The sequence below is a fragment of the Leucopleurus acutus genome (genome assembly GCF_964270905.1).
Source record: "Leucopleurus acutus genome assembly, chromosome: 10".
Classification (NCBI taxonomy): Eukaryota; Metazoa; Chordata; class Mammalia; order Artiodactyla; family Delphinidae; genus Leucopleurus; species Leucopleurus acutus.
The window spans coordinates 82,466,197-82,494,088 of NC_139153.1; the positions used below are offsets into that span (position 1 = coordinate 82,466,197).

General features: G+C 54.8%; 1 protein-coding gene across 6 annotated transcripts; it reads right to left on the reverse strand.

The window, feature by feature from the left end:
* Positions 1 to 24,654, reverse strand: DDR1 (discoidin domain receptor tyrosine kinase 1). 6 transcript variants are annotated; one of them, XM_082848608.1, is made up of 18 exons: positions 24,235 to 24,654; positions 10,765 to 10,897; positions 10,572 to 10,674; positions 10,143 to 10,371; positions 8,674 to 8,821; positions 8,305 to 8,413; positions 7,632 to 7,818; positions 7,275 to 7,521; positions 6,631 to 6,726; positions 6,362 to 6,513; positions 5,310 to 5,475; positions 4,502 to 4,612; positions 3,182 to 3,426; positions 2,884 to 3,011; positions 2,454 to 2,669; positions 1,753 to 1,987; positions 1,032 to 1,181; positions 1 to 919 (listed from the first exon to the last, which is right to left on the reverse strand). In XM_082848608.1, the coding sequence occupies exons 1-18, from the start codon at positions 24,487 to 24,489 to the stop codon at positions 779 to 781; spliced, it is 3,051 nt and encodes a 1,016-aa protein (XP_082704734.1). In that variant the 5' UTR covers positions 24,490 to 24,654; the 3' UTR covers positions 1 to 778. The 6 variants fall into 6 exon arrangements, with proteins under 6 accessions (XP_082704734.1, XP_082704737.1, XP_082704738.1 ...); XM_082848611.1 differs by lacking the exon at positions 24,235 to 24,654 and adding an exon at positions 15,282 to 15,319; XM_082848612.1 differs by lacking the exon at positions 24,235 to 24,654 and adding an exon at positions 15,015 to 15,021.
* Between the last annotated feature and the right edge of the window lie 3,238 nt (positions 24,655 to 27,892).

The window sequence follows — 27,892 nt, forward strand, 5'->3', positions numbered from 1 at the left end:
TTAGTGTAGAAATCTGTGTCTCTCCCCCCCCAAAAAATGTACAAACCCCAAGTGATTATAGAAAAACCAATGTGGCAGCTACCATAGAGATGTCCAACCCCAGGGCCATGGGCCATTGCTCTCTTTCCCCCCTAACCCCAATACTTATTCCACAGAAACATACAGGCTTAGAGAAGTTCTACCTACAACAGGGCAGATGGGAAGTGGGTAGGCTGGCAGGGGTAGGGATCACCCCCAAGTCCAGTGTTTCATAGGATGGAGGAGGGAGGCCAAAGCTGAGGGCAACCCCAGGAGGAGGCACAAGGGAACCCCTTTCTCCCTTTCTTGTCCTCCTCACTCCCCAGATTCTCAGCCAGTGGGGTCCAGTGTGTGACGGAGAGAGAGAGAGGCTGGGGGCAACAGCCTTCTCTCCAGGCACCAGTGTTGTCCAGGGAGGCCCAGGTGCTCCAATGGGCCAGGTCCAGTGTCTGCCCTATATTTTCTCCCACCTCCCCCAAGAGATGGCTAGAGGAGGTCAGAGAGGATCCCATCCACAGGGCCAGCTGGGTGGGTGGCAGGGGCTTTTAAGAGGAGCAGGAAGGGGGCATGAGAGCGTATCTGGGGAAGGGAGGGCGTCAGCTCCCTGGCAGGCCCAGCCCACCTTCAGCCACACTGCCTCTCTCAGAGGTGAAGGGCGGTCAGGAGGGGGAATGGAGTGGGGTGCGCTTAGCTCCTCTTGTTTAGTGCCGCTGGCCTCCCCTGAATCCTCCCTGAGGGAGGGGCGGCTGGGTGTTGTGATTCACACTGTGTTGAGTGCATCTTCTGCCAGGAACCGATGCAGTTGGGAAAAGGGTGGTCGCTGCTCAGGCTCCCGGCTCCAGCACCGAAGCATCAGCTCATACAGGCCCAGTGGGCAGGCTGGGGGCCGGGACAGGTACACCTGCATTGTGGCAGCGTGGATGAAAGGCAGGCAAATGTTCTTTAGTCCCCAAGATGACAGGCTCTGGCCCTCCTGGGCCCCCAGACCCATCTTCCCTCCCCTCTGCTCTGACCTGCCGGCCCTGGTCCCGGAAGAACTCCCCCGCGTTCTCGATGACTTGCTCATCGGTGAGCTGCCCAAACGGCTGGGCCCTGCAGAGCATCAGCACCTCCCACAGGGTCACCCCAAAGGCCCACACGTCACTGGCAGTCGTGAACTTCCCCTGGTGCGTGGATAAGGCAACAGAGGCAGAGAAAGGCATCAGTCAACAGAGACCCTCCTCCTCTCCCCACTGGGACCCCACATCCACTCAGCATCATCCTCACACCCACCTGACTCCCTCCCAACCCCCGGCAGTCCACCCTCCTTAGCTGGCCCTCTTTCCCACTAAGCCTGCTCCTCTCCTCTGGCTCTGCCTTCTTTCTTGTGCTCTAGTCCTCTCCTCACCTCTTCCCGATTCTACCCATCCTTCCCCCCATTTTCTGGTCCTGACTCTCCCAACTCAACGCCTTCTATCTCTAGCCTCCTTATCTCTCTTTCTCTCTGCTACCCTGACTCCATCTCTCACACTCGCCCTTGGCTCCTGGACCCTTTCCAATCACACCATAACTCTCTGCTTTCTCCAGTCCCTTGAGCCAGAAGGAACCTTATAGAGCACTGGTCCAAACCCTCATTTCAGAGATGAGAACTGCAGTCCAGGGAAGGCAAGTGACTGAACAAGATCCCAGAGCTTAAGTGGCAGTCAGTGCTCCCCTAACCGCCCCTCCCTTCCCGCCTCTCTCAGGGCCTCTCACCATGAGGATGCACTCCCAGGCCATCCACCGGATGGGCAGCACCGCCCGGCCCTGCACACGGTAATAGTCCCCGGCGTAGAGGTTCCGGCTCATGCCAAAGTCGGCGATTTTGATGGTGAAATTCTCCCCAACCAGGCAGTTCCTTGTGGCCAAGTCCCGATGCACAAAGTTGAGTGTGGCCAGATAGCGCATGCCCGAGGCAATCTGGGCCGCCACATGCAGCAGCATCGGGTAGCTGAGTGTAGAAGCCGACACCCGCGGGTCATAGGGGCAGCCCTAGACTCGTCCCCACCTCACAGATTCCTGGGAGATGAAGGAGAGCCCTCTTCCCAGGACTGGGTTACCCCTTCTCCTGGTGCACAGATGGAAAGTCCTGGTGGAGGCCAGCGGGTAGATGCCCACTCAACCTTTCTTTAGCTCATCCGACCCCAGGAAGCTACCGCTTTTGTTATGCTCCACAATCTGGACTCAGGGACAGTGAGGGCGAGAGAGCACAGGGAAGTTCCTGACAGGGTCCAAGTCCCTTCACCACCCTCATTGTCATAATCTCCAGCCTTTCTTCCCCTCAAGTTCTAGATGAACATGGCCACATGTGTCTCATGCCAGGCCCCCTCCCGGAACCTCTACCTGCCTGCCCACCCCACGTTCCCCCTTTCCCTCTAAGCTGGAGTGAGGGGAACGGAGGAGACCCCCTTGTGTACCTGATGGTGGGCCCCTGGGCCGCCTCCCCATCTCTGTCCTCCTCCACCGCCTTGTCCTCTAGCTGGTGGGCACTGAGGAACTGGTTGAGGTCGCCATTCTCCATGTAATCAGTTATCATGCAGAGGGGGTCGTCCTGCACACACACGCCCAGGAGCCGGATGATGTTTGGGTCCTTTAGCCTCGACATGATCTTCACCTCCTTCAGGAAATCATTCCTGGAGAAGCAGGGAGAAGGTGGTGGGATGCCGAGGGGCTGACCTGCAGCTTCCCTCCAGCTCCCACAAACCAGTGCCCCACTCCCTGACCTCTACTCACTAGTCCCCAGACACTCCCCCACTGTTGATCTCCACCATGTTTCTCTCTAGATCGCTCCCCTCTCTTCATGGCCTCCCCCCCTCCCTTCTTCCAGATGCCATCCCTGGTCCTCACCTGGCATTCTTGGTGGCATCTGGCCGTAGGATCTTGACAGCTACAAGTAAAGGGTGTTCCTTGTGCACACTAAGGGGGAAATCAAGACTGACCAGATCTTGAGGGTTCTCTACCTCACACAGGTGCACCTGGAGAAAGAAGGTGATTTGGTAGGGGGTCACAAGGTTCACCAAGGAGACACGGTCAATTGGGACAACACAGATGATGGTTTCCCAGCCAAAGGGGATATCTGGGCATGGCATGAAGAGAGGCAGAGAGAGGCAGACACTGCTGATGGCTGGGCAGGAATCCTTCTTACCTCCCCAAACTGGCCCTCGCCAAGCTTCTCCTTGAAGCGGAGCCTCGACCGAGGGAAATCCACTCTGGGGGGCCCATCCCCAGCTGCCCCTGGGGGCAGCGCGGGCACAGCATAGGTGTTGCCTCCAGTGACACCCTGCAGGGTGACAATGTCAGCCTCGGCATAATGGGGGACGCTGTTCTGGGGAGGTGGGGGCAGAAGCGGGGCACCCGGCTTCTCCGGCTCCATGTAGTCCCCACTGCAGGCTACAGGATGAGGGAAAAGAAGACAGGACGAGGCATCAGGAACAGCCCCCGAGAGCCACGGTTCTCCACACCCCCGTCTCCCAGAGGCGCCCCGTCTCCCAGGTGGGTGAGAGACTGGGTCTACCCTCCTCTCCTTGGCGTCCACCCGCCAGCCTCAAAACAGAGAAGGCGCCGGCGTGGGTGAGAGCCAGCTGCCGCAGAGCTTCCGAGGCGGCGGCGGTGGCCGAGCAAAGAATGCCGGAAAGTCTTGACCTCTAGGGCTCCCAGCACAGTCCAAGACCATGAAAGAAGTCTTGGCTGCAAGTGGAATTCCTCTACCCACCATTGGAAGAAGGATGGTCCCAGCCATCCGGTCACCCTCCAATTTCCAAACCCATGACCCACTCACCGCCAGCCACTGCCATTCACGTAGCCGTTCTACCGGCTGCTTTCATCCTTTCATCCTCCCTGCCATGGTTACCCAAGCCCTCCCTGACCCAACATACCAAGCTCAAAGACAAGCAGAGACAGGGGCACACAGAGGGAGAGGAAAACAATTCCTCACAGCCCGCGCAACATGGAGTCTACAGACAGAGGAGAGGAAGCAGAGCTGTCCCCCCTTGGCCCTGGGGAAGGGGTGACGAGAAGAAGGTAACACAGAAGGGAAGAGCAGACAGGAAGGGCGGGGGCGTGAGCAGAGAGAGGACATGTGGGGGGAGAGGGCAAGCACTGGGGGAGAGGCCCTCCTTGCAGCTCTAGAGAGAGGGGAGAGTGAAGGAAGGGTTGTAAGAGAGCCTGGAGCCACCATAGCAACCTCCTCTCCGGCTCTGGAGAGCTCAAGAGATGGGGTGGAACAGGAGGAGGGGAACAGAGCTGAGAACCAGGGAGCTTTCTACTCCTCAGCTCAAGGGGGAGGCCTTAAAAAGGAGCCAGCAGCAGCAGAGGAGAGCTAAGGGCACAAGAGCTTCCTCCTTGGGAGCTCAGGAGAGCAGAAGAGGCCACAGTGGGGAGAGGAGGGAGTGCAAGGTGTGAGGACTTTTCCCTGCCCCATAGAGGTACGGGGAGCCTGGCGGAGACTAGGGGCAGAGGGGCTTACCCTGGGTGTTGGTGGGTTTGGCCCAGGCGGGTGTGGGGGGGCCCGGGCCTCGAGGGGGGCGGGCGTAAGTGGCCAGAAGGAGACGGTAGGCTGGATTGGAGAGCAGCAACGCTGTCGGGAGAAGGAGGGGGGGAAACACGGGGAAGGGATGAGACTCAAGGCTAGACAGACAGGGAGACACAGAATAGGGCAAGACTAGGGCTGATGAGAACGAACGTACTAAGAGACAGAAATGGAATAAAACAAGCATCTGGAGAGTGCTGGATAACTGGATGGATAGGTGATAGATGGACGAACAGATGATGGATGGATGATGAATGATTGGATGGATGGATAGTGAATGCATGGATAGATGATGGATGGACAAACAGATGATGGATGGACGATGGATGGATGAATGGACGTATGAATATATATGGATGGATGAACAAACAGATGGATGAATGATGAATGGATACATAAATATAGGTAGATGGATGGAATGAACATGGTGAGTCTAGGAGAGAGGGGAGGAGCCAGAAAGACACAATGAGAGGGCACAACAGAGATGAGAGAGGGAAGTGTGTGGGACACAGAAACAAGATGAGAGCACTGGGGACTGTGCGTAATGCATGGAAAATTCCTGAGGGAGATTATATGGTAAGGACATGGAGTAATATAGAAGGCTGTGACCAGGGACACAGAAATAAGAAAATGAGTTGAAACTGGGGAAGACAGTAAAAGAAAGGAATGGTAAAGGAGAGGAAAAAGGATACACTGAGAAGACAGGCAGAGGACGGAGGTGGGACTGGAACAAGGAAGGTCTTACCAGAGCCATTGGGGACACTGGGAGCAGAGTGTGGCGGATTCCCACGAGGCCGGGGCTCCTGGTAAGGGGGTGGTTCTCGAGGGCCTGGGCGGTTGTTGATGAGGATGGTGTCCCCAGGGACAGAGAGGTGAACCGTCAGCTCCTCTTCTAACACCCGACGCTCGGCCTTGTCATGGGGAACGGGAAATATTAAGTGCAGCTACCGCTCAGCGCACACTTCCCAGCTCTTGGTTAAATCCTACACCCGTGTTCCCTCCTTCAGTCCTCACAAAGTCCTGTAGTCGTATGTACTACTAACTTATCTTTCAGGTAAAGAAAGACTCAAGGGCATTTAAGTGGGTTCCCTGATGTCCCACAATGGGATTCCAACCCAAATCCTACCAGTTCATAACTATTAACTGTAACGTGTATCCCCACCACTGGACTCTGGCCTGGAAGACATGGGCTTAGGGTGTGCCGCACTTCTTCCAGTCGCTCCTCTAGCTCCACTCGCCACCTTCTCCCGCTGGGCTTCTGCCCCAATAGGTCAATCAATGTGGACTGCGTCAACGGGCTGGGTCTGGCTTGGCCAGATAGGAGCCCCAGCAGGAGTTTGGAGGGCAGACAGGAAGTGAGGTCAGGGTGTTTATTCTCCCAGCCCCTCCCCAAGGGATGGACCCAGGTGAGCTGCATCCTGGAACCAAAGTCCATTGCCCCTCTCAGGCACCCTCTCCACACACTCCTCCTAGACTCCTCCCGCCTTCCAGTAACTGCCTCCTTCTCTCACCCCACAGACCCAGGGATGGTAGCCGCTCTGCAGTGACCAGGCCTGGGGAACTGCACTGCTTCTCGTGATGTACGTACACCCTGCCCACATCTTTCTACGTGGTCTCCTTACTAAGCCTCCCTCAAATTATTCTCATCCGACTGTGCTCTATGGTCCCTGCTGGATCCTAACTAAGGCAGGAGTCCCGACACACGCTGGCCTCACTCTCCACGCCCACATCCTGCCCATCCCTCCCCAGGCTGCCCCACCCCCAGTAGCCCAAGGGTCCCCACGCCACTCTGCCCACCTTGCTGAGGAGCTTGCGCCAGTGCAGGCGCCACAGCATGAGGGCGATGATGAGCAGCAGCAGGAGGATGATGGCCACCAGGCAGCCAATGAGGATGGCGGTCGGGCTCCCCTCGGCCTTGGCCACAGGCTGCTGGCCCCTGGGCTCCAGCTCTGGTGGAGGCAGAAGGGTCAGGACCACGGGTGGCTTCCCACCCAGGCTGAGGGGGCCCAGGGAGGACTGGTGACACAGGACCCACATACCCTGGCGGGGGCCCCAGGTCAGCTCACCCAAGCTGCTGAAGTTGGTGGGAGGTGGGCCGGGTGGCCACCAGGGGGCTGGTGCGAAGGTGCCCCCCAAAGCCAGGGAGGAGTCATTCACAACATCTGGGGAGAAGGAAGAAAAAAGGGGAGGTCAGATAGGGAGGAGGCGACGAAAGGGAGGCACACATGCATGAGACCGAGGGAATTCTATTATTGGGTGGGGAGTAGAAGCAGGGCTGATACTCAGTATATGTACCAACCAACCAGGATAGGCGGTGGGACAGGATCCTGGAGGGTCCTGGACGGTTGTGGCGGTGCTGGATGTTAATCTTTTAGTTGCTGGATTGTGGGGAGAAGCGGGACTCCTGAGGAGAGCCCGGGGTGCGGGAGGATCCTGGCTGTCAGGAGGCTTAGAGAAGAGGCTATTTCTCAACCAGCACAGAATATTTCAATATTTTAACAACCACAGTCATACTGCTCAACATCAGTCGTGAGTGAGGGGCTCATAAACGAAAGACTGAGACAGGCAGGGGGAAAGGGGGAGGGAAGTGTTCAAATTATTTAGGGCAGCCTTACTTGTAAAGTCTCACTGGTGCTGGGAGTGGTTATTCGAGGGCACTATGGGTTAGTAATCCCAGAGGCTGGGAACTGGGCAGAGACCAGGGGCTTACCAGAGATGAAGGAGATTTCGCTGAAGAGTAACCACGGCCCAGCAAAGAGGAAGCGACACTGCAGAAAGCGGCCCACTCGGCCGCCCAGGGGCACTGACACGGTCCGGGCTCTGGGGTCCCCCAGGCTGCCCCCCAGGGCATGGCGCACGGGCTCCCCCTCCCAGGCCATGGCAGGGCCCCTCTTGAAGCGACACTCCACCCCGCCAGGCAGGCGGGCTCCCAGCGTGTGCATGTTGTTACAGTGGACCTGGGGGAAGGAAGGAAGGACACAAGGTCAAGTCCAGGAGAGCCCGAGCGAGCACCCCAGGGCACTCACCCTGGTCCCAGAGCCCTCCCTGGGAGTTGGCCGCACTTAACCTGCATGGCATTGAAGGTCCTCAGCCGGTCAAACTCAAACTCCATCTCCACGTAGCCGCTGGGGAAGCTGTGATTGCTCCATCCCACATAGTCATAGCCTGGCCAGACCCGCAGCTCCTGGCTCTTCCTAAAGTCATCCAGCCCCACCACGCCATCTGCCAGCTGGCCCAGACCTCCGTACTGCAGCCTGGAGAGGAGGGGAGCCGAGGAAGAAGAGGGTGGAAGAGAAGAAAGTGTCACCTATCTGGGTGCTCTACAACCCCCATCCTCCAGTGGCCTGGCCAGCGTAGCCCAGCAACCCCCACCCCGCCCCAACCTCACACAGCTCTCTCTTACCCCCACCCAGGACTCTCTAGGGCACCTTGAAGTCACATGCTATACAAAGGCACCGCCTCTAAGGGACACCGCTCAACCTACGATGTATTTATTGTGACAATTTGCAACAGATTTAAGTGTCTTAGCAGAGGCAGGCCTTTCTCTAATTCACACAAAGGGTCACATTAGCTAGTGGTCACCGTGCTATCCCTCAATCCTGGTCCTGTCCCTTGAGCCCCACCTAAGCCATCGCTCTCTGCAGTTCTTCCCTCTCGCTGCCCAGACAACCCCCTCCCCCACCCACTCCATCCACTCTCCCACCCCAGGCTCCATGTCCTGCGGGGCCCGCTTCTTTCACCCGCCAACGGTGTGTGTGGTGTGTCCATCGTAGGTGGAGTCGTTGAGGTGCACAGCCTCAGATAAGTACATCGTCTGCCCCACAGGGGCCATGTAAGACAGGAGTCCATCTGGGGCAGGGGGAGGAGGGGCGTTAGGGGCACGGAGCCTCCATCCCCCACCCCTGCATCAGGCCTGGGCAGGTTTCAGGTCCCTCTCTCGTAACCCCTCCACAGGCCACTGGCATGGAGGAGGCAATGCTGGCCAGTCCCCTCCTCACTCAGAGTGACAGATTCCCAACAGGACAGAGGATCCTGGATGCCCCTCTCCCCCATTCCCACTCCCCAGTCCCCAGGACAGGAATGAATCCTCAGGGGTCTGAATGACTCACCCTTCCAGAGGCAGCCATAGAGCTCCACCCGTAGACAGACGCTCATGACTCGGTCCGCCCGGGGATAGAAGCGAACCAGTCGGGCCACCATGGGGGGCCCAAGGTCCTTCAGCACCACTCCCCCAGGATCCTCATTACCTAAGATCACCTGTGGGCCAGGATGCAGGGGTGGATGGGGGAGGAAGGCTCCAGATCGGATGTAATTTCCCAGCCACCAGCTGCTCCCTGGCCCAGCCCACAATGGCCACAAAGAGACCCATGAAGGGTGGCACTGAGCACCCAAGGCATGGAGTACAGCCAGGCATTTGTAAGACAAGGGGCTGCAGCAGAGCCCTCTGACACCTCTCTGGGCCTGATGGTCTGTCCTGACCTCTAAGTCTCGCATCCTGTTGTGCCCAGATTCTCTCCAGTCCCTCACGGCTCTGCACCCCTGCTCTGGCTTCCCCTCTTCCTTCACCCATTCCCTCTGTTCACTCAGCAGATGCTGGCTGAGCACCCACTCTGCACCAGCCAGGCACATTCCTGGGGGTGAGCATCAGTCCCTCTCCTGTAGGACAGTCCAGTAGGAGAAACAGCTGTGACAAACAAGAGGCAGCTGGGGGTGGGGAGTCAGAAAAGGCTCTATGAGGAGGTGATACCTTCGGGGAGAACTGAATGGAGGGAGGAGAGCCTGTGGACAGCTCGGGGAGGAGCTTTCCAGGCACAGAGAACAGCAGGTGCAGGTGTCCTGAGGCTGTGGGGTGAGCCCTAGCATGTACCAGGAACAGCAAGAAAACCAGCATGGCCCGGGTGGAGCGAGAATGGGGAGAGGGGTAAGGGATGTGGACAGGAGCCGGCACAGGCTAAGCTTCTGCACCCACAAAGGACCTCAGCTTTTGTTCTGGCAGCAGGAAAGCCAGCAGAGGGCTGTGAGCCAGGTGTGAGGCATCTGCTTTGCATTTTCTCAGGTACCCTAGATGTAGCCTCCAGGTGGAGATTTGACTTCAGGAGAGAAAGAAGCAAGGAGAACCGTTTGGAGACTACTGCATTCATCTAGCTGGGGATGCTGGGGGCCTGGCCTAGGGGTAGAGGTGCAGGTGGTAAGAAGTGGGCAGATTCAGGAAATATCGTGGAGGTGGAACAGACTGGCCTTGCTGATGCTTTGGGAGTAGGAGGTGGGAGAAAAAGAGGAATCAGGGATATCATCTTAGCTTATGGTGGTACCATTTCCTGAGCTGGAGAATGCTGGGGGAGGAGCAGGTCTGGGATGAGAATGGGGCTCAAGTTCAGCTTGAGAAGTTTATGGTAAGTTTGAGTTGACCATAATACATCTAGGTGGAAAGTGGTCAGGTTTGCAACACTAGATGGAGCTCAGGGGAGATGTCTGGGCTAGAGAGGGCATACACTGCAGAGTCATCAGTGGATAGGTGGTACAGCGGGGGGACAGAGGAGAGCCAGCCTTCCCTGGGCACTGTCGCTGCCAGCCTCACCTCCTGGCCCCAGCGGTCCCTCCAATCCATCCAGCGGTGGCCGTCCCGGGAGTAGCGCAGCCGGTAGCTGGGGGAGAACTCCTTGCCCAGGCCCCCTGCGTGCCGCCCCTGGGTGCCCACCAGCGCCACCAGGTGCAGCCGCCGCAGGTCCACCTGCAGGTATTCCTCCTCCTTGGGAAACACCGGCACCGCAGGGCACCATGCCCCATCTCCATCGCTGCTTTCCAGCCTGGGAGGGCGCAGGAAGTCACAGGGAACATCTGGCCGTAGGTCTGCCTCTGTCTCCAGTATTTAACACCCCCGCCCAGTACTATGGGGGGCTTCATTGGCATCTACCCTCTCAGAAGCCTCTTGGCTTGGGCAGAGTGTCGGAAGGGCAAGTAGAGTCCCCAGGGGTTCCCTCTGGGACAGCCCAGGTGTGCCAGCTACCTGCTGTGGCGAGCCGCAGTGGAGTCTGACCAGGAGCTGGAAGCAGAGATGTCACCATCCGGGATGGTCCGGTCCTGCATGCCCAGGGCATAGCGGCACTTGGCTGGGTGAACACAGGCATACGGAGGGTCAAAGCTCCCAACTCGGTCTCCCAAGCCCCATCCCTCAGGGACCCAAGAGCCAGTCTCCTCACCAGGGTCAAAATGTCCCTTCATGTCAGCATCTCCTGTTGCCACCAAGAGCAGCAGCAGCAGCAGTAGAAATGAGAGGGCCCCTGGCCCCATTGCTCTTGATCCCTTGGGCCTACGGGGGTGGGGGCAACATCTCTGCAGGGGACATAATGAGGGGGGAGGTTAGTTAAAGGGCAGTCAAGGAGACTGGCTCACAGCCAATAATGAAGAGACAGGATGGGCTGCTTTGGGGATAATAGCAGTGAAATGACAACAACAGTCACCGTTTAACAGCATCAGCTATATTTTTAGAATGCTTCCCATGTGCCAGACACCGAGCTAAATTCTGGTCCCCTCCCCACCTAGGAGACCAGAATTCTAAGCGAAGCGGGGGACCCCAGCAACCTTCCAATCTGAGTGTCCTCTGTAGCCCTGCTGGCCCCCGACCCAGCAGCCTCAGCCACACCTGGGAGCTTGGGAGAAATGCAGAATCTCAGGTCCCAACCTAGACCTGCTGAATCAGTCTGCATTTTAACACAATCACCAGGCGACCTGTGCCTATGAAAGCGTGAGAATCCCTGCTTTTTTTCTCCCTCACTGGGCCCCTGGCAGCTTGCCCCCTGAAAACCATCCCAACTACAACTCCCTATGAACCCAGGTATCTACCCTCCCCAGCCTTAACCCCAGCCCCAGCCCCAGCCCCAGGAAAATCGATCCTGACCTGTCTTCTTCCCAGCAGAGGTCTGCTCTGAGTTCTCCAGGCCCTGGAATCCTTTGGGATCCCTAGTGCCACCCCTCAAACCCTGATCCTCTCTGCCATCAGGTCCAAAGTATTCCATCCCCTCTCCCTGCTCTGCCTTCCCTTCCTAAGACCTCGACATCCTATCCCCCCAGTTCCCAGTTTCTGAAGGGGGCTGCTTCAGAAGGAAGAGCCCAGGGCTGAGGAAAAGGCTGAGTTGCCTTGGAGATGAGGGCGGATCTAAAGACGGGGAAGCCAGGTCACCCCAGGAGGTAGGAGGAGTGGGGGGATACTCCCCCATCCCTTTGTCCTCCTCCAGCTGCTCCCACAATGCTCTAGGGCAGGAATGTAAGAGGCAGCTGAGACCCCACAGCTCCAAAGCAGCAGCTGAGGGGGCTGACTGAGTTATGGGGGGACCCAGGTATCAAAGGAGAGCTGGAACCGGAAGCATCACGCCTGGTCCCTTGGGGGTCTGGGAGCTGGCACAGGGGAGCAAGCTGCCGGAGCCCCAGGCAGCCGGCCTGGAATTCCTGGGTGCTGCTCTCCACCCCCACCTCTCTCGGGAACAGCAGGGCCCTTGTTCCCCTGGGTAACCTTCATGCCTATCCCAGATGAGTCATCAGAGCCAGACGGAGCAAGCAAGAGGAGCCCGGGGCAGACATACAAAGACAGGCAGAAGATAGAAGGCAGGGGGAGACAGGGCGAGAGACACAAAGCAAGAGGTAAACAGAGCGGGCTTCGAAGCGCAGGGCACAGAGCCAAGCAGAGAAACACACACAGACGTCTGGGGCAATCTGTTCGCTGACACCCTGTCACCCCATTTCTCTCCACTGGGTCACAAACACCAAGGACAGGCCCAGAAGACCTACCCCAACCCCACTACAATCAATCAGTCAATCAGGCCCCCCATGTGCCGCCCCAGGGTGCAGCAGGAGGCTGGAAGCCAGGGGCTGGAACACTCTGCCACAAGCCCTTCGCTCTCTTCTCCCAACCCCCAACCCTCACCCCAGACAACACTCACACAGCTCTGTACACATGTGCACGCACACACACACAACTGTCTTACAGACTTTCAGAGACAGACACATGTGACATCCTCATAAATCCATTACACACACAGACTCCCCAGCCAAGGCAAACACGGACGGACACTCAAGCACACATCACCTCCATCCACACCTCGGCATTCTTTCAAGTTCAATCCCATCACTTAGTTAATAGTCACCTTCAGACACCTGTGAACATGAAATGACAAACATGCACCTACAGAGGACAGTGTGAGACACACACTCAGGTCCTCAGGCACAGGATCCCAAGAGAACTGGGGCCCACCCCTAATACTCAAGGTGACCAAGCCAGAGGGAAGTCAAGAGAGTGGGGAACAGAAGGAAACTTGGGTGGCTGGAGTGACCAAAAAAAAAGTCATTTCTCTATTTTCCCATATGCTCAGCTTTCATCTCCACTGCACCACTCAATTCTGGACACACTATGTACCCTCAGCAACAGTGAGTCTGAGCACCAGACTCTGGCTGGGGGTAGAGGTGCTGGAAAGGAATGTCCAGCCAGCAGGGGACCTGTAGGGTGAAGGCTGGAGAGAAGGCAGTGGGGGAGGGTCACTGAGGATGGTGCTCCCTGGGCAATGACAGTAACTCCTGGCAGAACTAACTGACCATCCAACCGTGGATGAACGACTGTCACTGACAGGTTATGGTGTCAGGCCCTCTCTCTGCTGGGCTGAGGCCAGGCTGCCCAACTGGGAGCTGGCTGGATGGAGGCTTAACAGTTCGTAGATGCCCGCAGAGACTGGCCAAGTAGGAGGACAGGCCCACTTCTCCAGGAGGCCGGGAGATGATTCAGTAGGACCACATATGAGCACCTGTCTTCCTGGGGTTCAGTTCCTCCATACTGGGTAAAGGGGGTCCTTCCTCAAGGCTGGAACACACTTTCTCAGAGGTCAGGGGGTTCCCCACCCCCCATTTTCAGACAGTAAACCAGAGCACTGTGGAGGCGGGCAGGGACAGACTTAGCGGCGCTGGACAACTAAGTCCAGTCCGGGAACATCTTGCCTCCCGGCCAGGCCCTCATCCTTCGGCCACCGCGCGTCCCCGGAGCCCCAGGCCGCCGCCCCCGACCCTCCGTCCGCAGGGGTCCTCCCGCCGCTCTTCTGACCTCTCATCGCTCTTCACGGCAGACCCCGGCGTCCGACCCCGAAGCGGGGCCTCCTTGGTGGCGGCGGGGCGCGGGGAGGGGGAGGCGGAGGGAGCCAAGTGCCGGGAGCGGGAGGCGCCGGCGGGGCTCGGGTGTCGGGAGGCGGCTCCCGAGAGCAGCTGTCGGGGGCCTGTTCCGGGGAGAGGAGCCAGGGCTGGGGCGGCTCGGACCCAGGCGCCGCCTCCCCCTCCCTGCTCCCCCCTCCGCCCGCTCGCCGGGCGCTCGGGCCGCTGCCCTCCCTTCCCCCTCCCGGGCTGAACCGGCCCCGCCGCTCCCACGCCCGGCGCCGCCCTCGCGGCCCCGCGCTCCTCTCTGCCCCGCCACCCCGCATTCCCCCGCGCGCCCCGGCCTCCCCCAGGTAACCGTGCCTCAGTCCCCGCCGCGGGCTCGGTGCTGCGTGCCCATCCCCCTCCACCCGCCCACGGCCCACCCCCCCCCCCCAGGATCCCCACAAAGAAGAACGGCCCAAGCAGGGGGCCAGCGGCTAACCGCTCAGGGCCTCCCCCACTCCCAGGCCCCACGAGGGGATGGCCCGCCTCCCTACTCCCCCTTCTCTGGGCTCAGTTCCTGGAGAGGGAGGTGAAGGGGAGCAGCCGCAGGGCACAGGGAAGGAGCACGTTCCCACAGGCCCGGCGCCCGGTCCGGCAGCAGGAGTTTGAATGGGGGAAGGGAGCAGGGCTCACCTGTCCAACCCGGCCTCCTAGACCTACTCTCTTCACACCGCCAACCTTGCTTCTCTCTGGCACCCTCTGAGCCTCTGGTCCTCTACACCCCAACCCAGCCGTAGGAACAGACCCCTCTCTCTACGTCCACCTCCAGTTCCTCCCCATAATTCCACAAGGCCCTCCCCAGTCCTCTCAAGGACCCTGGGGTCCAGACTCCGAGGTCCTGGTTCCCCTGGGCTCCCAGCTCAAAGCCCGGGAGTTCTCTTCAGGGCAGCCAGCTCTGCCCTAGTGGGGTCGGAGGTTCTGACCGCTGGCAAAGATAGGCCCGGACAAGGTGAGTGGTGGGGATGAGGAGGAGGAGAGGGGGGCAAAGAGAAAATCACGCACAGACAAAAAGTAACAGTACACGAGACCCAGAGAAGTTGGGTGCAGAGAGACTAGGTACAAACCCAATGTGAGAGAAAGAGAGCGGGAGAGCTGCTGGCTGAGGTGGGCAGGACAGAAGGGCTGTGGTGGGAACTGTGCCACCCCGCTCAGCGCTACCTGGGGCCCCACCACCTCTCTCCACATCCCACACCTACCAATCACCTGCAGGGTAAGGTCTCACGCCACTGCAGATCTCTGCCCCATTGCACCTCACAGTAGATAGATATAAACTCACCCTACGTGCAGTCCCAGACAACAGTCCCAAGAAAGAAACACGAAGTCCCAGACAAGTACACAAAAGCACTGCCAGGAAGAGGCTGGCCCTTAGGAGAGGCCAAGGCACATATGGGCACGTACTCCAACTCACGGGTCAACACACAAACCCTAGGGCGCCCCAACTGCTAAGGGACTCACTAACAGACAGCCCCATGGCCACCCTGAGAATTGCCTCTTCCCACCGTCCCCTCCCACCAAATCCCCAGGGTTCCCCCGGTGCACCTACCCCTCCGGAGAGGGCAGCTGGGGAAGCTGGGCCCGGAGAGGCTGGGTCGGGGGTGGAGCCAGGCCGGGGGTGGGGCCAAGGTTTCCCAAGTAACCTCACCTGGGCGGACTCTCAGCTCCTCCTTCCAGGGGCTGTGCTCCCGGGAAGCCCCGGGCAGGCGGCCGGGCTGAGCTGCAGCCAGACCCCTCAGGGAAGGAGGAACAGCCCCTCACACCCCAGTGGGACATTCCACAGCCCAGGCCCACGCTGACCCCGGCCAGGTGGCATGGCGGTGCCAGACAGAGGGGTCGACTGCGGAGAGTATAAGAAACCATAGACTCCTGAAACCCTTGCTCCCTCTTCTCCCCCAGGAGAAATTCCTAGTCGGTGATGCCCACCTCAACCCAGCCCAGAGCTGGAGGAGTGGGAGGGATGCAGGGCTGGGGCCCTGTGGAGTCAAGTGACAGCGGAAAGGGGGCTGGAGCCGGCTGGAATGCCAGGCTCTGAGCCGAGACTCTCAGGGGCCAGAGAGGGAAATCCCAGCCATTCAGGGGCCCCCAGAGTAGTACCAAAGACCTAGTGTATCCAGCCACCCATCCGTGGTCCCCAGAGCCCATCCCACATCTCCTGAATCACTCACAGCTCCAGAGGCCCCCATGTCCTCCTGAGCCCCCAAAGGACCCTCTACCCCTCCCCCATCCGTGTCTTCCAATTCAGGGCTTCCCTCCCCTTCAAGCCAATGGCCTTCTGCTGCCCAGGAAAGAGGAGGAGGAACAGCTGAAAAAATGTGAGGAGAGGCATGTAGAAGAGAGCAGCTTCTAGCCTGCAGACTACTGGGCCACTACAGGGAAGCCCAGCAGGACCAGTGAGAGAGAGGATGGGCCAGATGGGTCCCCCACACAAGCTGCTGTCCCCTTCCTGGGAGATGCAGCTGCCTCTGAGTCAGCAGCTGGGGAGAGTGAGAATCCACTGGGGGGTGGGGAGCAGAGTGAGGGGGTGGACAAGGCCCCGGGTGTGAGTTGGGCCTTGATACCACCAAGTCCACATGGGAAACTGAGGCCCAGGAGCAGGAGGAGGAAGAGATGATACAGCACAGGGAGGAAGACGAGGCAGAGCTCAGCTGTGGGCAGCCTGGGGGTTGGAAAGAGATGGGGCCATGGTGATGGAACTCAGAGAGGCAGGAGATAAACTGAGGCTGAGGCAGAGGGGTACTGGGGATCAGACAGAGGAAAGGGATGAGAGGGCACACGGCAAAAGGTGGGAAGTGTGGAGTTTGGGGAAAAGGGCTGAGTGAGCAAGTGAACTGGAGTGGAGACGATGGGGAAAGGGTGGGGGGACACTCAGAGAGGAGGGCAGGAAAGAGAAGGGCCTCAAGGGGATGCCAAACAAGGACAAAGGGGAGAAGAAGCGGTTGGAATGAAACCCAGAGGTGGGAGAAGAGGAAGACGGAGGCACGGGGATTGAAACGAAGGGACTGGGGAGAAGGAGAGTTAGGGCTGAGAAGGGGAGGGACAGACCAGGGGAGACAGAGGCCCCAACTCCAGAGATTGAAGCAAACCTGCTTCTGAAGGCAGGACACAGAGGCCCCAGACCTCTTGGTTGGTTACTTGGATACATCCTAGTCCTCGGCCCATCTGCCACACCACGGCCCCCAACTCTATTCCCCATCCTTTCCCTCCTCCCCACCCCTCTGGCTCAGGTACACTCCCCTCCTCCCACCACACCTCCAGCCTGGACCGCCCGGTCCCTCCCCAAGAGGGGAGGGCCCAACTCCACTCCCCACTCCTGCCCTCCCTGTTCCCGCTCTCGCTTTCTCCCTCTCACCTCCAGCTCAGGGTTATCCTGGGACCCAGTCCCCCCAGTCTCAGGCCTTTAGGGTTCCGGCTCTGGGGCTGCCAAGGCCGCCTGGCTTTGTCCGCCCATCGGAGCCCCGGGAGCAGCTGCCCCGGCCAGCTGCGGCGGGCTTCGACGTGACCATGGCAACCCAGCCCGCTCCCCTCGCCGAGCCTCCCGGCCCCCGCAGAGAGGGAGGGAGCAGCAAGGCCAGGGAGAAAGGGAGGGGAGGCGGAGGACTGTGAACCGCAGGGAGACCGCAGACAAAGACCCTAGACAAAGGGAGATGAAGGGAAGCAGCGCGGGAGAAAGCAGCAGCGGCTGGCTGTGGCTGAGAGCTTAGGCAGCAGGCATTAGGTCCTGCTGAGGGGGAGAATCCAGGCAAGAGGGACAAACAGACAGGAGGTGGGAGAAGAGATTAACAGTGGTCCGTAAGAGGTCTCCTTCTGCGTCCTTAACAATTCATTTCTTCCGTCAGGGTTTTGCACTCCGGGGAGAACCAGAATACCGGTTTCCTAGTTGGTGAGTGCCCCCCCCCCCCGCAAGTTGTACCAAAGCATAGGAAGTACCCAAGGCCAAAAGGCACCCTCAGTTTTCCAGAACAATCCCAATTCAAACATATTCTGACCTGTCACCTCTGAAGTACAAATATCATTGTCAGACAATGTACTGCAATTCTTGATTTGGAAAATATGCTTCCCAAAGCCAAAGGGGACTGATTAGGCTTGGAGAAAGTAGGGCCAGGAGGGAGCAGTAACGAGGCCTCACATGAGAGGAAGCAAAGTACCAAAAGATGGCGCTAATAGACCTCCGGGGGTCTGTTGGGATGATAATGTGAGATGGCATACAGGCCCCATTGATGGAAACAACCATCCAAACCCCACTAACATGATCTCCATCTGTGGCTTTCTCATGTGTCACTTGGGTCCCTGAGTTCCATGTCCCAATTCATTCCACAGTTATGAAGGGTTTGTGCAGGGCAGGGTTCTGACAGTAAGAGCTATGAAGGATACATACAGGAACACAACCCACTCTGGGCATTTACAGTCTAGAGGGGGAGCAAGGCATGTATATGTATATGTGTGTATAAATATGTATGTATATATGTATATGTATAAATACACATGTGTATGTGTTTGTATATGTATATAATCAGAGAAGACAGCCTTACCCATACTATAGTCAGAGCTGGAAGAGGCTGTGGGAACCCAGAGGAGGGGCAGGCCAGGTCCTCCTGAGTGGGGGCGAGGCAAGATCAAGGACAGCATCATGGAAGAGTTGGAGCTGAAACTGGGTTTTAAGTCAGACAAAGATTTGCAGAAAGGAAGCAAGGCCATTCCTGGCTAATAGCAGGGAGCCGTAAACATGGTTATGTGAAAACGCAGCTGTGGCTGGAAAACAGAGCCTGTATGTGTTAACCCCAGAGAGGCAGAGTGAGGTGGGGTAATCTCATTAGTAGTTTCATTTATTCTGAAGGTGAGGAGGAAGGGCCTTGGGCCTTTGAGCTGGGAAACGCATGATTAGATGGGTGTTATTTTAAAAGTGGTTTCTGGCAGCAGCACGTTGGATACACAGTGCAGAGCAATGGCTGAGGAGGGAGGAGTTCATTCCCCCTTTATCTCGTCCACATCCGCCCGGGGTTTTCCCCCCCGCCCCCGCCCTCCAACCAGCAAAGCCGTGATGAAATGGTGAGATCCTACAGAAAAGCACATGCTCGGTTCTCTCCCGGTGTTTTCACCTATCATTTGGTTGTTTCCTTGGGGCCTCTGAGGTGGATGGGGCAGGGCTCTTAAAAAGGGAATCAGGGGCTTCCCTGGTGGCGCAGTGGTTGAGAGTCCGCCTGCCGATGCAGGGGACACGGGTTCGTGCCCCGGTCCGGGAAGATCGCATATGCCGCGGAGCGGCTGGGCCCGTGAGCCATGGCCGCTGAGCCTGCGCGTCCGGAGCCTGTGCTCCGCAACGGGAGAGGCCACAACAGTGAGAGGCCCGCGTACCGCAAAAAAAAAAAAAAAAGAAAAAAAAAGGGAATCAGGCGCGGAGAGGTTGTAACTTGCCTTAGATTTGTGGCAAGTTACTGCTTTCCACCCAGGACTTCTATCCGCCTCTCTCTTCCGAAAGGGGGCGGGGGCTAGGAGGGAGATCCAGAACGGCTTCCTGAGTGGCTGGACTAGGCAAAGGCCTGAGCCTCTTGAGTCCTGCCCCCTTGGAAACCGCGCCTTTCTTCAGTCTTTTGTAGGCCCCACGGTCCCTGTAATGAACAGAAAGACCACTGGGGGGCGCTCGCTGCACAGGTGACCAACACTACGATAATTACTGGAGAAAGTGAAAACCTGGAAGGAAGGAGCTTCAAGCCTGGACGTGGAACCGGGGCGGGCAGAGCTCTGGAGAGGCAGCCAGGGAGGGAGAAAAGAGAAAGGCTGAGCGGAAGCTTAGGGTAGCTGCGGGGCTCATTAGTGTGAAATACGCTGACAGTCACATAACAGAAATACTGTTATTTATGGACAGAATCTTAGAATCTTCACTTTCTCTTTTCTATCATTCTTTGCCAAAGCCTGTGGCATTCTCAGCAACCTTTGGCCTCTTCCTGATAAAGGCTGCTGATTACTGAGCCTTGCTAGGTGCCAGGCTCTGCCCTCAGCACTTGCCCAAGTCATCGCATTTGGCCCTCACTGCAGCTCTGGCAGCAGTATTTTGAGATACTTCCACTTTTACAGGGGCAGAAACTGAGGGTCAGAGAAATCAGGTAACTTGCCCACAGACACATACACAGCAATTGGCAGATCTGGAGTTCAAACACAAGTCCTTCTGACTCCAAAGTCAAAGCTGGACTGGAGTGTCTGAGCTATCGTTATTTGTCCAACTCTAGGGATCTGTCATAAATCCTCACCCCTTCCTTTAAAGTCCTTGAAGATCTTGGGACATTGTCCTTAACTCCTCTAACTTCCTTCATCTCCCAAGAATAGTAGTGGTCCAAATTATTCTTGTTTGTACACAATGTACAGAGATTGAACGATGGCTAACAGTTCGCCCAAGGTCACACCAGAAGTCAAGGTCAGTGCTAGGATAGTGTTTCTCAAACTGAGGTTCCATGAATGCTCTGTGAAAGTTATTAAATTCCATGTTTTTGTTTCATTGGTAATTTTTTGGAAAGTATTTTAAGCATGTTCTGGATCCTGTGTAACTGATCTAGGGACCTGCATGTGAGTGCCTGCATTTGTGTTGTGTGTTTACCTACTTGTGGTCAAGTTAGCACTTCTTTAATTGTCTGGCTTGCGTTCGTACCAAGTGAAGTCCAGGGGACACGTACTGACAAAGATTTCTTGATTATTTGAACAGACACAAGTAGGGGGAGAACTGAATCATGCTGGGCACACAGTGGAATATTGTGTCAACTTCAAAAGAGCCAGTTAGGTATTATGTGTTCACGTTGCCAGCACCAACTTCATTTCAGAAAAAACGACACTATTCATCACATCAAATTACTTTTAGTTTAAATTGTCTTTCCACTTTTCTTTGTACTTATTGCAACTTTGTTTTGGGTTTATGACTGCTTAAGTACTGAAGCACGAAGAGTTCATAGTTAGCTGTGTTTGCACACATTTGTTATAAAAATAATTTAGGTCAAGTCCATGAGAATTGTATGTCTTCCAAAAGGGTCCATACGTTACTCAAGTTCTAGCCCTCAGTGCAGGGCTAAACTCGACCTGGGCCTTCAGGAGTCTCCAAAGGAAACCTGTAGTGTTGGAATCTCTGTTAAAGTCCAAATCCCCACCCTCCCCCAAAGATCCAGCGCAAGGAAGTTAGAGCTGGGGACCTCGGGGCTGCTGAGACTGAGGGAGGGAAGGAGGGGTCACAAAGTGAAGCGGTCATAGGGCAGCACCTGGGGAAAACTCCAAGAAGAATTTACATGACAGAACCAAAAACTGAGGTGAGAGTGTGTAGAATGTGAAGGTGTGAGCGAGACCGCTGCAGGATTTAAGTAGAAGGAAAGGTGAATTATAAAAGATGATGTTGGGCAGGTTTATCAGTGAGAATGCTTGTGGCTGCAAGTACCAGAAAAGGCTTAAACAAACAAATGAAAAAAAAAAACAGAAGGAAAAAAAAAGTTCTGGGTGAAGAAGTTTCCTGGGAAAGAAAGGTTCTTGGTTAATTTGGTGGCTTTATGATGTCATCAGGGACCAGCTTCTTTCCAACTTTCTGCTCTCCCATCCTCAGTGTGTCAGGACTCAGTCTCATAGACTTTGGTTGGCTGCCTCAGCTGCAGACACCACATCCCACATCCTCCACAGCAATGTACAGAGGTAGAAAGCTTTTCCCAGAAGTACCCCCGCCGACTCCCCACTAACACCCCCCCCCCATGTCTCGCTGGGCCCAGAGCCCCACTCCTAAATCCATCATGGGAAAAGGAATGGAAATGGTGTGGCTGATTTAAAGCAATCATAGTAATATATCTCTTTCGGCCGTGAAGGGACCGTCTCCTCTGAATATATGGGAGGGCAGCACTGAAACAATAAATAAATAAAATTTGAAAAGCTTTGCCAGCAAGGAAGTAGGGATGGCCGTTTTGTGATGCCAAAAGTGTCCTCTACAAAATGCTTTCATGAGATTGGACAGGCTTTCTTGAAGGGACTTGCCTGCCATGCCGAGGGGTTTGGGTCTTATCCAGTAGGTTCTGGAAAGTGTTTTTAAAAATTGAGTCTGGGCATGATTAGATTTGCATAATGCTATAAAGAATTATATGAAGGCAAAGTGGAATTAGAGGCAGAGGTCCCAGTAATAAAGCTATTTTTTATGTGCTTCTAATTCTAAATCATATACATACTAGGAAACCAGAACTGGTAGATGGCTGGTTAACTTATCATGCCCGCTGAATCACAGGGGCAGTGAAGACCTCCCTCTTGGAGATCTTCCACCGTGAACTTCACAGCTCTTCAGCCATGGGTGGAGCTAAGCTGAGTACAAACAGCAGACTCTTAATGCCTGCCTAGGACCCAGAACCACCCTGTGTGTGTGTGTGTGTGGGGGGGTGATCAGAGGTCGGGGTGGGAGGGGGCTGATAATGTTTTAATCAAAGGAGGCTCACACAAGTGCTAGATTCTGCCACTGTGCTCCTGAAACAGACCACTGTGTCCCATTTAGGGTGTCAAAAGTGATATTTTCGATAATTTTAAGCATCATGCTGTAAACTATACTCCCATCTATGACACATCCATGGGTGTGGGACATCTCATGTGTCTCTCACCTAGACTCCAGGGAACCCACTGGCAAGGGCTTCATAATGACCTGCCCCCTGACCCGAGGGCAATAGTGATACAGACAACATGGCCCATGTCATCCTCTGCACTGCCTGAGTCCTTCCATTCATGAAATAAATAGTCTGCCACCACCACACAACCACGTGACCGTCAGCTGAGGCTTGAAGTTCACATCCTGTCTCTGGAAAATAGCCTTCAAACTTTGCCTGTCCACTTGCCACTGCCCACAACCAGGGGCCAAATGCAGTGTATTAGTCACCTTCTGGAGGCTTTCCTCCAGCCTCAGCAGGGCTCCCACCTGGAGTGAGGCTTGTGCTTCATGAAAACCCTGGTCTGAGGAGTAGGGGTTGGAGGTGGGAGGTGGAGGAAGAAACTTTTCTGCAGAGATCTATCCTCCCCATCATGGAATCAGCCATTTAATTTATTGAACTGACGTCATAACATGAGTTCCAAAACATTCTACATACAAACAGAGTGAAATTTTTCAAACTGTGAAAGAATCTCTCACTTGATAAAAGAATCACATGAGGGACTTCCCTGGTGGTGCAGTGGTTAAGAACACGGGTTCGAGCCCTGGTCCAGGAAGATCCCACGTGCCACGGAGCAACTAAGCCCGTGCGCCACAACTACTGAGCCTGGGCTCTAGAGCCCATGAGCCACAACTACTGAAGCCCATGTGCCTAGAGGCCATCCTCCGCAACAAAGAGAAGCCACCACAATGAGGACCCCACGCACTGCAACGAAGAGTAGCCCCCGCTCGCCTCAACTAGAGAAAGCCCGTGCACAGCAACGAAGACCCAACACAGCCAAAGATAAATAAATTAATTAATTAATTTTAAAAAGAAAAGAGGGGGCTTCCCTGGTGGCACAGTGGTTAAGACTCCACACTCCCAATGCAGGGGGCCCGGGGTTCAGTCCCTGGTCCGGGAACTAGATTCCCACATGCATGCAGCAACTAAGAGTTCGCATGCCACGAATAGGGAGCTGGCGAGCTGCAACTAAGGCGCCTGCCTACCGCAAGCGAGGAGCCAGTGAGCCACAACTGAGGAGCCCACCTCCTGCAACTAAGACCCAGCGTAACCAAATGGATAAATAAATAAATAAATATTTTTTTAAAAATAGAGACTTGGGCTTCCCTGGTTGCACAGTGGTTAAGAATCCGCCTGCCAATGCAGGGGACATGGGTTCGAGCCCTGTTCCGGGAAGATCCCACATGCTGCAGAGCAACTGAGCCCGTGTGCCGCAACTACTGAGGCTGAGCTCTAGAGCCTGCAAGCCACAACTACTGAGCCTGCGTGCCACAACTACTGAAGCCTGCACACCTAGAGCCCATGCTCCGCAAAAAGAGAAGCCACCGCAGTGAGAAGCCCGCGCACCGCAACGAAGAATAGCCCCTACTCACCACAACTAGAGAAAGCCCATGCGTAGCAATGAAGACCCAACGCAGCCAAAAATAAATAAATTTTTAAAAAAGGATTTGAGGGCTTCCCTGCTGGTGCAGTGGTTGAGAGTCCGCCTGCCGATGCAGGGGACGCGGGTTCATGCCCCGGTCCGGGAAGATCCCACATGCTGCGGAGCGGCTGGGCCCATGAGCCATGGCCGCTGGGCCTGCGCGTCTGGAGCCTGTGCTCCGCAACGGGAGAGGCCACAACAGTGAGAGGCCCGCGTACCGCAAAAAAAAACAAAAAAAACAAAAAAAGGATTTGAACATTTCACTATACATAAATTATATCTCCATTTTAAAAAAGAAGAAAAAAAATAAAGACTTAACAGAGGCAGGGACTGAAAATTTCTGTCTTCCAAACAATGGAACAATTAGAAAGTAAGCAAATGAAAATGGAAATCTGAAATTCTAATAGTTTAAAATTAAAAAAAAAATTATGTACCTTGTTTTCCTGGACAGGAAGCTGAAATTCTGGGCTGGTATTCAACTCTGGATGACCTTCAAACCAAGCAGGAGCCTCATCTGGGTGTGTCTGGGCTGCACAGCTGGAGGGCGGTGTGCAGTGAGGAAGGCCCAGGACAGGGTGAGAGGCAGGCAAGGGGCCGGGCCTTGCTGTTTGTTCACTGGGGTGTTCTTCACGAGATCCTTTCCTCACCTGGAGCAAGTGGGGCAAGGACACATCTCCTTTAGGTGCCATTTGGGAGTTGAGGAGACTTTTTACCTTCACAGAAAACCCTGAGGAAGGTTGGTTCTGAAGGTTTTCAAGGCCAAATATAAACAGCACCAAGTCTCTGGGTGTGCACTAGTTACCCCCTCCCAGGCACCTGCCGCCCAGGACTTGGGGCTATCTCCGTTCTAAGTGACAGATGATATTTTGATATGGTTTTCACATCATCAAGATACAGGCAAATCCCTTTCTCTTTTTTTTTTTTTTAAATCCCTTTCTCAATCTTAAAATTCCTAAGATGGACCTCCTGACCCTATTTAGTTCTGGAGTTTTCTTCCCTGCTTGTGTATAGAAAGCTCCCTGGGAGTAAGAATTGGAAGTGGGTTGTCTTTACCCACATCTAACATGTACTTACCTTTGCTCCAAACTCCTCGCTATTGAGCCATTGAATTTCTGAGTGGATGAAGAGATCGATGAGGAATTAGTGCTAATATTAACATTATTGGACTAAAATATGCATCCCATTCTGTGATGAGAATTGCTAAGTGTTCTGTGGGAGTCTGAGGCCAAGTAAAGTTGATCCCTGAGTATTAGGCTGTCCCTTTTGGTTGCATCTGGATGTGATTTGGTGCTTGTGGGGTATGGAGTCCGAGGTAAGGCGTGCCCAAGAGTCTGCTGTGGGTTTTTGAAGCTGAGGAGGTGGGAGGAGGAGACATGACAGCGGTTATGACAAGAAGGTACTGAGAAAAGTAAGAACATTCAGTTCTTGTTTTGTGCTTCTAACATTTTTGACCCTGGGGAATTTTAAAGGACTTTTTCTAATATTTATCTTAGATGGAGGCGTCATTCATTCAATAAATATCCCAGGTACTATGTAGGGGTTGGGAATAAACGGTAAATGAGACGAAGTTCCAGCCTTCAAGGAGCTTTCTAAGTTTGTTTTTTAGCCCCACAAGGGCAAGGTGGAAATCCCAAGAGAGGCACTTTGACTGAGGCCCCAGGGAACACCCAATGCCCAGATGTGTGGACAGAGACACAACTCCCAGCAAAAGCAGAATTCCTTTAGAACTCTGCTGATCGTGAGGAATAAGTCAAAATGGCAAACCTGCAGCATAACATCCTGGCTCATTTCCTTTTTTATTTTAGCCTCGCCACGCTGCTTGGGGATCTCAGTTCCCCGACCAGGGATTGAACCCGGGCCATAGCAGTGAAAGTACTGAATCCTAACCACTAGACCACCAGAGAACTCCCATTGGCTCATTTCTTATACAAAGGAAAACACGGAGGGTTTGCTGAAGAAAGGAGGAGAAAGCAGCATAATGGGAACCATGTTGCAAAAATGTAAATTGCTCCCTGGCGATTGCTAAGATCTTGATGACCTGATAAAATGGTGTATAAGGCAGAGCAAACACACCCTTGTGATGAAGCCAGAAATTTCATCCACAGTGAAGGATGCTACCAGAGGCAGGGTCGGGGTGGGTTGGGGAGGATCAAGATTGGTGTCTGGAAAATTAGTTGGGAGGCTGTTGAAACTGTTTCAGTGAGTAGTGTTGAACGTTTGAAAGAAGACAGCCACCAAGGAGCAGGTAGGGACAGACGGGACACAGATTTCAAGGCAGGAAGGACTGATGTAAGGGGAGAGTGAGGAAGATGACTGTGTTCTTTCTTCACATACCGTGTTGCCTTGCCATGGAATGAAGACCCCACTTCAGTCCAACTCTTTCACTTTATAGCAAAAGGAAGGCATTAAAACCCAGGAAATGGAAACCCTCATCTACGGCTGAGCTGAAAGTTGGGGGAGGAGCCCAAGTAGAAGCGAAGTCTCCCTTCCCTGGTCCCACCCCTTCCACAGGTGCACATTAGAGCCAGCCAGGCCCTTTCCACACATCTGTGCCTAGGCCACACCCCCTCCAGTGAATCAGAATCCCAGGGCTGGGACCATGAGCTATTCCAGGGCAGTGCACAAGTTTCTCTTCCTGCCGTGACGATGATAGCACATCCTGTCTAGACCACACTTTTTCTCTGTTTCATAACTGCATTACATAATTGCAGTACATTACATATTCCTACTGATAATTGGAAAGGCGCTGAGTGTTGGATGGAGAACTATGTGCAAACAAAATCCTTCTTCATAGGCCCTTTAGCGGTAATAATCTAGAACTGATTTGCAAACATTTCATTGAAACTGCAGGAGAGAGATGCCTTTGGAGGCTGCTCTCCAGTAAAGAAGGGTTAATCATCGTTCAGTCAGCAGTTACCAATCTAAGTTTTGTAAAATTGATCATCTCTTTATAAGTTTATTTTAGTAAAAATAAAGAATATATTTTTTAAAGATATATATAGATTTTTTTTTTAATGAATTTATTTATTTATTTTTGGCTGTGTTGGGTCTTCGTTTCTGTGCGAGGGCTTTCTCTAGTTGCGGTGAGCGGGGTCCACTCTTCATCGCGGTACGCGGGCCTCTCGCTGTCGCGGCCTTCTCTTGTTGCGGAGCACAGGCTCCAGACGCGCAGGCTCAGTAGCTGTGGTGCGTGGGCTTAGTTGCTCTGCGGCATGTGGGATTTTCCCAGACCAGGGCTCGAACCCATGTCCCCTGCATTGGCAGGCAGATTCTCAACCACTGCACCACCAGGGAAGCCCAAGAATATTTTTTAACATAAAACACAAATCTTAAAATTAAAAAAAAATTGTGGTAAAATGCACATAGTATGAAATTTACCATTTTTACCATTTTTAAGGGTCCAGTTCAGTAGTGTTAAGTACATTCACGTTGCTGTGCAGCCATCACCACCATCCATCTCCAGAACTCTTTTCATCTTGCATGACAAGCTCTGTACCCATGAAACAACAACTCCCCATTCCCACTTCCCCTAGCCCCTGGTAACCACCATCCTACTTTCTGTCTCTACGACTTTGACTATTTTCCTTTTCTAATTTTATTTTTTTTACTTTTATTTATTTTTTTGGCTGTGCTACGCAACGTGTAAGATCTTAGTTCCCTGACCAGGGATCAAACCCACGCCCCCTGCAGTGGAAGCACGGAGTCTTAACCACTGGACCGCCAGGGGAGTCCCTTGACTTTCTTTCTTCCTTTCTTTTTGGCTCTGTTGGGTCTTCGTTGCTGCGCGTGGGCTTTCTCTAGTTGTGGCGAGCAGGGGCTACTCTTCGTTGCAGTGCCACAGGTTTCTTGTTGCGGAGCTCGGGCTCTAGGCTCATGGGCTCAGTAGTTGTGGTTCGCGGGCTCTAGAGCACAGGCTCAGTAGTTGTGGTGCACGGGCCTAGCTGCTCTGCAGCATGTAGGATCTTCTCGGACCAAGGCTCGAACATGTGTCCCCTGCACTGGCAGGTGGATTCTTAACCACTGCACCACCTGGGAAGCCCTTGACTACTTCTTATAAGTGGAATCTTACGTTTTTGTGGCAGCTTATTTCAC

What these genes read in the sequence shown, in the direction of transcription:
- DDR1 (XM_082848608.1), bottom strand. Translation starts at nt 24,489, where the DNA reads ATGGCACCTAAAGGAGATGTGTCCTTGCCCCACTTGCTCCAGGTGAGG. An exon ending in GCGAGGGCCAGTTTGGGGAG is followed by an intron (nt 3,012 to 3,181) that starts GTAAGAAGGATT and finishes TTCTTTCTCCAG; the next exon opens with GTGCACCTGTGTGAGGTAGA. An exon ending in GCCCAGGGGCCCACCATCAG is followed by an intron (nt 1,988 to 2,453) that starts GTACACAAGGGG and finishes TTCTACACTCAG; the next exon opens with CTACCCGATGCTGCTGCATG.